This window comes from Xiphophorus maculatus, chromosome 14 (genome assembly GCF_002775205.1).
Source record: "Xiphophorus maculatus strain JP 163 A chromosome 14, X_maculatus-5.0-male, whole genome shotgun sequence".
In the NCBI taxonomy this organism is placed as follows: Eukaryota; Metazoa; Chordata; class Actinopteri; order Cyprinodontiformes; family Poeciliidae; genus Xiphophorus; species Xiphophorus maculatus.
The window spans coordinates 10817737-10828460 of NC_036456.1; the positions used below are offsets into that span (position 1 = coordinate 10817737).

The 10724-nt window shown below is 39.2% G+C and overlaps 1 protein-coding gene across 6 annotated transcripts in view; it reads left to right on the forward strand.

The window, feature by feature from the left end:
- Positions 1-10724, forward strand: part of chd3 (chromodomain helicase DNA binding protein 3) — a 49907-nt gene that overhangs the window by 21374 nt on the left and 17809 nt on the right. For 4 of the 6 annotated variants that reach the window (XM_023346118.1, XM_023346120.1, XM_023346121.1 and 1 more), the window contains exons 28-37: positions 853-986; positions 1094-1238; positions 2625-2787; positions 2889-3046; positions 4358-4556; positions 4646-4756; positions 4831-4962; positions 5718-5826; positions 6729-6861; positions 10141-10336. In XM_023346118.1, coding sequence (XP_023201886.1) covers positions 853-986; positions 1094-1238; positions 2625-2787; positions 2889-3046; positions 4358-4556; positions 4646-4756; positions 4831-4962; positions 5718-5826; positions 6729-6861; positions 10141-10336 — 1480 coding nt within the window. The remainder of the gene's footprint in view (positions 1-852; positions 987-1093; positions 1239-2624; positions 2788-2888; positions 3047-4357; positions 4557-4645; positions 4757-4830; positions 4963-5717; positions 5827-6728; positions 6862-10140; positions 10337-10724) is intronic. The other 2 variants (XM_023346122.1, XM_023346119.1) reach the window with 1 other exon arrangement.

Consider the following 10724-nt stretch of genomic DNA (forward strand, 5'->3'; position numbering starts at 1 on the left):
GTATTCACATCTCTCGGAATTGTTTTAGATTTTTTTACGTCACAACCTTAACCATCAGTACTTTTTGCTGGGATTCTGTGTGATCCCAGCAAAAATTGAAAAGTGGAAGCAAAATGATGCATAGTTTTCAATTGTTTGTATGAATACACATCTGAAAAGTGTGGAGTGCATTTGTAATAAGTGATCTTGAGGAAATATTTTGTTGAACAACCTTTGAGCGCAAATCTTTTGGGTACTGCCTCTAATAACGTTGCACTTTGATAGGCTGAAGTTTTTATCGACTAAAAAGTTTGATTTTGATCTCATCTAAATGGAACATCTGTCCTCCATAGATTTACTGTGTTTATTGTTAAACAGCTGAGACCAGATTTGATCTCTAATAGCGGCCCAGGCAGAATCCTCCTGAGCTGTGGATGTCTGCCACTCCTCCCGAGTTATCTTTGGCTCCTTGGCTTCTTGTCTGATTAATGGTCTCCTTAGCCAACCTCACAGTTTAGGCAAGTAGCTGTATCTTGGTGGGTTGAACTTCTAAATTTAATTGTTCATGCTGGATTTAGGGGTAAAGAGCGTTTTAATGCAAAGGTACATCACACTTTTTAGATGTTTATATACAAAAATCTTTGAAAACTATGAATACTATTTCTTTGACTCCACAATTATGTCCTGATTTGTCCCTGTATGCCATAAAGCCTCAGTAAACTACAGTGAAGTTTGCAGTTGTGTGAAAAAATGGAAATAAGTTCAAGGGATTTAGACACTTTTACAAACTCCAGGTGTTTTTTCAGCTTTTCAGCTGTTCTCAGCGCCACCTTTACTTGTAGAAAAATGAAATGCTTCTTATTCCCTCAATAGGTTCTTGGTTTCAACACACGGCAGCGCAAAGCTTTCCTGAACGCGGTGATGCGTTGGGGTATGCCGTCTCAGGACGCGTTCTCATCTCAGTGGCTCGTTAGGGACCTCAGGGGAAAAACTGAGAAGGAATTCAAGTAAGTGAAAACAACAAAACAGCTGGCATCAAGTATGCTTATCCTCATCTGACTGAGTATTTTTTATTTATTTTTTATCAACGTATTGCCTTTTCTTTTTCACGCAGAGCTTACGTGTCTCTCTTCATGCGTCACCTGTGCGAGCCGGTCGCCGACGGGGCCGAGACGTTTGCCGACGGCGTCCCCAGGGAGGGCTTGTGTCGGCAGCTCGTCCTGACGCGTATTGGCGTCATGTCTCTGGTCAAGAAGAAGGTCAGAAAATGAAAGACGGGCAGAACAGTGACCACATTTTAGTTCTGCTAATCTGAAACAGGCAGTTTGTCTAAAAGACAAATGGAGAACATGTCAGATTTATAGGTGTCAAATGAAGATTTCCTTTGGCTAGTTTTGTTAGCACACAGAGTGTTTGCACATCCGTTAAGTCTTAAAAAGTCTTAACTTCGTGTGTATAAAATTGAGGCATTTTAAATATCTTAAATTTATTTAGGAAATTAGTTGGCCTTTAGTATGTTAATTACAGGTCTTAAATTTTGTCTAGACTGGACTATTAAATCTTGTATATTCTGTTTTATGGGGACTTTTCAGAAAATGTCTGAGTTGTACTCAGACATTTTTATTCGATTCCTCCAATAAAGGCTGCTGCTGAGGCTACCGATATCTCACTGCTAACATCCCCTTGCCAGCTAGTTAGCTAGCTAGCATTTTTGTGTCCATCACGATTAAGTGCAAATTTATCACCTTTTGGCTGGACAAAATGCATAAATTTCTGTGGACATAAGTCTTGCATTCCATTCATAATGGTTGTAAAAAGGTCTTAAATTTGATTTAGTGAGGCCTGCAGAAACTCTGTTGTAACTAAAAAACCAAAAAGACAACATCTCCCTCAAAGAACACACAGTTCTAAACAGTCTGACCAGACTTAAAGCCAATTTGATCTTTCCTGGGTTTTTTTTGCCCATTCTGTTTCACGATCATCATGCAACACCATGGGATGATGTTTAGTCTAACTCTGCCCAAAGAATGAGACCCTCCTGATCACTAGCAGCAGTCTGGAGCTTTTAGAAATGAGTTTTTAAACAAACGCTTCAGACCGAGGGCGACTGCGGCTCGGGCGACAGTGTTGGCTGCAATGTGTCAAGTACAAGCACAAAATAAATAATTGTGATCCAAACTAAAATTTCTCTAAATAAGCATTCTAGAGGTGCAGCCGTTTTCCCCGAAACAGAACGAGGTTGGATTCTGATATTTAAAATTCAACGTCAGTCAGAAAACAACTTTAGTAAAAATGCATGTTAACTGGTTAGAAACACTAATTGTTGCAGGTGGATAATAAAAAAGAATCACACAAATTCCAAACTTCTTTCTTGCAAAGACCTCCAGCGAGTTGTTTTGATTTCTGCAGCTTCCAGTTTGCCAGTTTATTTTACTTCATTTAAACATCTTCCACCCAGTTTGCGGTCCAACCTGTTTAGACCTGCAGCCGTCCTGATCTGCCCTCTGTAATGTTTGATAATCTGCCAAGTCCAAATGGCATGCCTTTGGTTTATTTAGGAAAAAAAATTGTAATTGATAAACTATGCACGTCTCAGGCTTTTATTCAATTTATGTTTTGCTCAGTTTTGGCTTTCTCGTGTTCAGATCCAAGAGTTTGAGCACATCAACGGACGGTGGAGCCTTCCGGAGCTCAAACCCGAGGTCACCGTTGACAAATCGTCCTCCCGGGCCTCCTCTCCCGCCGCTAAGACCGCGACTCCCACACCCGACGCAAGCTTCAACAACACGCCATGCACCTCAAAGCCAGGTAGCTGACCCCACGGGCTGTAGATCCAGCAGGGGGTGCTCTAAACTAAAGGCACCCAGAGTGTACTTATCGTTCACGTTTGTTTGTCTGAACACACACAGCGACTCCTGCTCCATCGGAGAGGCTGGAGAAGAACGGGAAGGAGGGCGAAAAGGAGGAGGAGAAGGGGGACGCTGATGCCTCTGCGGAAAAGGAGAAAGTGAAGGAGAAGGAGCAGCAGAGAGAGGTGGACGGCAACAAGACCGGCGACGCTGAGGAGGTGAGACAATGTCCCTAAAACCCCAACCACACAGCTGGAGTAAGAAGAAAGTCTAAATTATGTGAGATTGACAGAAAAATTAAACTACCGGAAAATATTTTCCTCGTTTTCACAATTAAAGCATAAACTTTTATATATAATTATAGGCTGGTGTCAAACAAGGTGAAAGTAAAGCTAACACATTTAGTGGCCATTTAAGCCTCAAATATAGGCTTTTTAAACAAGGTAAGATGATATATGACACAATACCTCGCAAAGGTATTCACAACCCCTTGAACCATTTAACATTTTCCTTCTTTACAAACACAAACTTCATTTATTGTTTTTTTATTTATTCAATCAGTCATCAAATAGTTTTTTACCCATACTTCAAAACACAATAAACTTGACAACAACTTGACTGAAACCGTGCAGACAAAAGCACGAGGTTCATATATTTATGCCTGTTCTACACATCAAATTAAACAAAATTAATATAAGAAGCTCAAATCATATGACTTCTTGTATATAAATCAGTAAAACAGTACAGAAAGGAAACAAAACAATCCACAACCAAAACGGATGCAACACAATCTCAAGTTATTTAACTGTAAAGCCATCAAATGTTTTCTTTCTCTAAAATTTTGTGGAAACCCAATAATGAGCAACACTCCAGTAGGTTGACTTCTAGGCCAAGAATATGACCTTTATGCAAGAGCTGTAAGGAGTAGCCCGCTGGTAACAGGAAGTTAAGAGTTCCCATTATCAGTTTACCGTAACCCACATAGGGAACGCCGCAAATATGTGGAAATAGGTGACCGGATCAGATCAGGTCAAAATGAGACACTTTGGTTTCCATGGAAAACTTTACATGTGACGAGAAACTAACACATTATCAGTCCTATGGCGAAACACGGTGGTGGCCGCATTATGCATTTCTTCTGGAGTGACAGGAAACAAGGTCAGAGTCGATGGGAAGCTGGATGAGCTAAATAGAGGAAAAGAAGAAGAAACTGTGTTAGAGGTCGCAGCAGATAAACACAGTTACAGGGGAGAGGTTTAGCTCAAAACATGCTGCGATCTCAATAGACTTCAGCTGTAATTGTAAAAGAAATTCATAAGATGTCTTGTAGGTTTATTACATAAAATCCTAATGAATATAGACTTCAGTTCGCACTTTTATACTAATGAAATCTGAAAAGGTTTTGGGGAAATTTGGAATTAACCATTAAGTTCTACAATCAGATTTGCTCATGTCTCTTAAAATATCTTAAAAGCTGTGCGTAAAATTTTTAAATATACTAAAAATGATTGTGTCACTCTTCTTGGCAGCTTTCATCCTCAACAAAAGAATCGTCGCAGAAGGCATCTCCAAGTCAAAAGATGGACGGCAAAGAAGAGAGTACCACCAAAGAGGATGACATGGAGGAATCGACCGAGTCTTCAGCCGCCACATCAGAGGAGAACAAACAACAAGAGGACAGTAAAGAGGAGACTAAACAAAACACCGACGTCACAGAAAAGAAGTCAGGTAAATCACGTTTACGCTGCTCCACATTGATGGATAAAAATAATTTTTAAAAAAAGATCGGTGTGACTTAAGAGAGTTTGTACTTGCAGAGGGAGAGAGGCCTGGGGAGGACAAGGAGAAAGAAAAGAGGGATGAAATGCGAACATCTTCAGAGGCAACAGAAGCCAGGGAAAAAACCGAGGCGTCTGACCTGAAGAGAGGTGCGGTGCGCTGCTTAAAAATGCTAAAATAAGTTTGTTATTTTTGTCTAATTAGGTGTCTATTTTTGTAACAGAAGAGGTCAAAGGTGAAAGGGATGCTGGGAAAGAGATCAAAGCATCCAAGGAGGAGACGACAAAGGGTAATGGGAAGCCTCAGACCGAGCGGCCGCGCTTCATGTTCAACATCGCAGACGGCGGCTTCACAGGTCAGCTCTGTTTTTTTTTTTTGGCTTTTATAGAAGAATATTTTGTCAGTCACTAAAAAAATATCTTATGATTCATGTAACGTTGTTGAAGCAATCCCTGAGCTTCACAATATAAGGACTTACAGATACAGATGAGGGCTGCACTGCTGTTGTATTGTAGAAGCATTTGTCTGTGTGGATGTGTGATTTCAGCTGTTTACACATGACATTTGATGAAAATAGAGAACTAAGAATGAAGCAACATCTTTGTAAAAGTAGATTGTGTTATGTTGGATGACCAGCATTTCATGGGAAATGCAGTGTCATACTTCCAGTTATTAATGACTCAAATGTCTTTGATAGGGAAAACTCCTAAATTTGAAATGACCGCATGTTGTCCACAGTATATTTACTAGTTCTTATTAATAGTCACGTTTTTCAGGAAAATGCATTCAACTTCTACTTTTTTTTTTTAAAGAAAAACATGAGCTCATTTGAAGAGAAAGGCGTAATTCAGGAAATACTTTTAACCGGTTGACCGAAACATGCGTGCAGTTGTCTAAACAACATAAAATGTGCCACTTATATAAACATATGAAACATAAGTCCTGCTTTCAGAGGGTTCCAAATTAATATCACCAAGGAGCCAAATTTGCCCTGAACCTGATCATGAACCCAGAAAAGCTGCGGGTGTGTGGCGGAAAAACACACCTGCTGCAGTCGGGACTCTGGAAGGTAAGCGATCTGAAAGCAACCTCGTTGTTTTCCTCCTGCAGAGCTGCACACTCTCTGGCAGAACGAGGAGCGGGCTGCCATCTCCTCGGGTAAGATGAACGAGATCTGGCACCGTCGACACGACTTCTGGCTGCTGGCGGGAATCGTGGTGTATCCTTGACAGCGGTTGCCCGGGTGATGACCCCGCTGTGTTTGTTTATGGGGGTTTTTTCTACTGGAAGTCAGAAAGGCAGCTTAATAAGTCAACAAGCCAGAAAGAGCTTTGTAAACGGCAATATGTGTCTGCTAGAAGTTGATGTTGTTCTATACAGGCAGGTTTTTTAAATTAAACTAGTACCAGAGTGTCCGCGCATCCTTAAAAAGTCTTAAAGTTGCGTATCTAAAATTAAGGTCTTAAAATGTCTTAAATTCAATTTTAAAAAGTACGTTTCCCAGGAAAAACATTAATCACAGATCTTAAATTTTGTCCTGGCAAAGCCATTTAATATATTATATTATATAATTCTATGTGGGAGGTTTTTTTCTTGCAGGACTTTTCTGTGAGGCAAAAGTTTGAGTTGCTCACAGACATCGTCACTTCATAGCGTTCTGTGACTCGAGGTGGTTGAGGCTACCATTAACTAGCTGCTAATATAAGCTAATTGCTAATACTAGCTTATATTAGTAAGTATGATCTGATATAAGCTAACATTAGCTTATATATATTATCATTTGCACAAATTTATCATAAGTGCCAATGATAAATTTGCACTTATCATGATTAAGTGCAAATTTATCACCAATTGGCTGGACTAAGTTTGTTCATTTCTGATGAGATACAGGTCTTAAATTCTATTCATATGTCTTAACAATATTTGCTAGCTGCAACCTAGTAATATGAGTTAATAATATACATAATACACATTTATGCTATGATTTGTCAGTACAATAAGCTATCGTCTCTAAATACTAAGTCAAAATCAGAAGTTGGGACATTCACTTTAGGTGAAATTTCCAAACAGGAGCTCCGTCTCTGACTCAGACAGTTTAACAACCCTTGACCTGTTCACCAGACACGGCTACGCTCGTTGGCAGGACATCCAGAACGATCCACAGTTCGCAATCGTCAATGAGCCGTTCAAGTCGCAGGCAAATAAAGGAAACTTCTTGGAAATGAAAAACAAGTTTTTGGCTCGGCGTTTTAAGGTAGGACTTTTTTTTTTTTTTTACGCTTTGCGTTTGATGTCTGATATTAGAGACATGCTGTCTAATTTATCCAAGTTATTTTTTTTTCTTCACATTTTCACTTCACAAAAATAAATTATTTCTGTTGCTAAAAAAAAACGGGCTAAAATGTCTCAGCATCTTCCGTCACCTGACTGCGTCCAGTGGTTGTATGACGGATGCCCTGAGACCCACATATTGACTGAGTGGTACTGCTGATCGCTGCACTTCTGTAAGGGCTCTCATCCTGTTTTTGAGCGGTTCGCATGTTTCAGATCCTTCCCTCAACATCCTCATTTACTGCATCTCCCTCTCCTACTGTTTCTTGCCATCTCCCTTTACCAAATTCTTCAAGTTTTTCTTAAATCTGGTGACAACAGTGCACACACACACGCAAAAAACCGGAAAACTTCTCATAAATTTCCCTCCAGGATGCCGTCAGCTGTGATTGGTTGTGCAATACGACTCTCTGTTTTGGAACACTGCTATATATAGCCAGGTTTTCCTGGACTCACTACTAATTCACAGTTTGTCTGAATTAGTCATAAAATGCCTGCAATACAGTTGTAAACAAGAGTGGATTTGCTGACAAATATGAGATGAAGTTTATATTTTTTTGACCCAGGCTCCTAGGTTTTCTTTTATTTATGTTTGATGTATTCACATTTTTTTAACAGTGTGCCAAAAAAATCAGTGCAAAGAGAATATTTCTGAGTAAACTCGCATTTTATCTGAGGTACCGACTGTCAGTTTAATGCGGAAGCTTTCACATTCAGTCGATGGCTGTCCACTGTTATAAGCATTAAATTCGTCAAATGCATCTTGAAATTACACAAGGTGTTCAGAAATTACATTTGATTCTGCATCGACTGAAACCTTGAAACAATTCAAACGGATTTTTTTTACAACTTTAAACGTCGTAAGGAAAATGAGGCGCAGATTACTTATATTTTTTGTTCATTTTTTTTTTCCATTAGCATAAATAAACTCATTCTGTTCCTGAACGCTGAATCCCTTGTTGATTGTGCATTACTCGAAAATAAACTTGTAATCAAATTCTTTGCTCCATCTTTTATGACCCATGTGTTGTCCTGATAGAATCACAGATGGTGAGTAGTGATTGGTTGTTGCACACAGGATACAGAGTTTCAGATTACAGGGGAGGAATGTCAACAAGACGTGCTTTAACTGTGGAAAACGGAACACGAGCGAAAATATACCCATTTTGGACACTACAAGTGTCATTTCTTTAACTTCTATTATTATCATTATTTGTCTCCTACAGAGTTTGTTTTCTGTGATACAGAAAAAAAAAAGTTCAACTTGCTGCAAGACACCCCGTTAGAAGTTAAAGGTTTACAATGTCACTAAACACTTCAAATTTAAGATTTAAATTTTGTACACATTGTTGCACATTAGAATATTCTTGCACAAGCACATTCAAAGCTAAAGCAGATTAGGACGCAAGCAACACTTATCACATTGAGAAAATAACTTCAGTTGATAAATCAATAAGATTATCTGGTATTCTCAATACTAAAAGTTTGCTGCTGCCAATTGATTCCTAGAGCTTTGTCTCTCTCCCTGGAAGTAAATAAACTTGTGCCAGTGCAGAAACTTTTTACATAAAATATGAAGCACTGTGTAAAAAAAAAATAATAAAAAGAAATACATAAAAAACTTTTTAAAATCCAATTTCCAGCTCCAGAAACTGTTAACTGTAACAGCGTGTCGTTATTGTGAGGTAGAGCTGTGTTTCAGTTTGTCTGGAATGTCAAAACTGGCATCTGGGAATGACGTGCTGCGAGTTGGAAAACTACTGTGAGCAATCCGAGCTGACCTCAGCGCGTCCGTCCATCCATCCATCCTGACCCCACGTCCTTCCAGCTGCGCAGCCAATAGGAGTGAAATTGTGCTTATTTTACGTTTTCAAACAATAAAAGAGCATTTTCACAATTACAGATTGTACAGTACTGTGTGTCCTTTATTTATGACTGAGGAGCGTGTAAAAGCAGTTTATTTTTTGCAACTTTTGTACCCGTGCCATCCATATTACATATTGAACTCGGGGTGACACGGGAACCTTCGTCTTTCCTATTTGATTGGTTGTTGATCTTTGATTTTCAGACTCGGAAAATGAAAAAAATGTTGCTTTTTAATACTTCGGTCAAACCACGACAAGGTCAAAGTACCCTTTTATAGCATTTTCTCAAGATTTTATAGTTTTCTTCCAGGGAATCAAGAGTTTTTAATCATTTAATCAATCATTTAATGTTTTCTTTAATTTACCCTGAAGGTCTTACCAAGATTTTTCCTGGGATATTGGTTAAGATGTTTTTATTACATCGGATCTTTATGGACTTTGTTGCATCCAGCTTGAAGAATACGTCTCGCTACACTGATACCGTTATTTCAAAGGACAACTTAGGATTTGACAAGACCTGAGGAAAAGACTGCTAACCGGTAAACAATTACAAGAGAGTGACCAAATATATAGACCACTTTATAATTTCCTTTATCCTGGGGTTTTTTGAAGTTTCAGTGACTAATGTTGTGATTAATCTTAGGAACTTCTGCTTTTTTGTGAATTAGCTAATCGAACAACTAAATGTCTTCAGTGTTCTCATTTAGCTTATGGTTTGTTTAGTAACAAAAATAAAAACACGAAGCTTTGTCTCGCAAGTCTTACATGACTTTTTTTTCTGGTTCTAGATGCATCACCTGGCAAAATTTCAATAAACTGTTTGTAAATAAGTTAGTCGTCTGGGATTCTCCGAGAAAACAAAGCAAAGTTCTAGAGAGAGAAAAAAATTTGTTGCTGCCCCATTTCCAAGGAACAGTGAAACCAGCATGACTTGACATTATAGTTCAGTGGACAAAAAATAAATAAAAATGAGGAAGAAAGATTTCCTGTATGGAAGAAGTGACATATTTTCCTCCCACTCAGTAAATAGGAATTTGTTAACATTTTCAGACCTGAAACTAAAATATCCCCTGTTCTGCAGTTGCCTAATATCTAAGCTGAAGTATTTCCTGTGGAGACTGATTCTGCAAGCTCCATAGGAACTTGCAGAATCAGTTAAATATTTAGTGTCACAGCTTAATAATTAATGTCAGATTGTCAATTCTTCATGTAATATAAACATCTATTTTATTAGGTTTCTAAGACATAATTTCATCCGAGCTTCCATCCATATATTGAACCCCCGGTCTGTTGTTTTTCAATATGTAACGAGTCGTTTCCTTACTGGCCCCTGGCAGCTGCTGGAGCAGGCGCTGGTGATCGAGGAGCAGTTGCGGCGGGCGGCTTACCTAAACATGACCCAGGACCCGAGCCACCCGGCCATGGCGCTCAACGCTCGCTTCGCTGAGGTGGAGTGCCTGGCGGAGTCGCACCAGCACCTCAGCAAGGAGTCGCTGGCAGGGAACAAGCCAGCCAACGCTGTTCTGCACAAAGGTCGGTGACAACACCGCTACGTCGATACGGGATACAGTTCTGGTCAGAACTTTAGATGCACGTCTTGGGCATGGATGTGGTGTTTTTTTTTGGTACTTTATTCCTGATTTAACCATTTTTTCTTTTTCCAGGATGTAGAGGGCAATATGGACTTAGAATTTTATTGCAATATTTTGTGGTAATATTGCAATAGAGATGGAAATTACGTAAAAATATATAGATTTAGGTAACTGTGTAGCTATGTCTGCTTGGCACAGCATTCATAGCGCCACCAACACAGATACTGTTCTTGAAAAACGTTTTTATTTGAAACATTTTTCACCAGGACACCAGTCACTTAAAGAAGTGTGATTTCCATCACTAAGCTGCACACAGTAACTGCATTTAA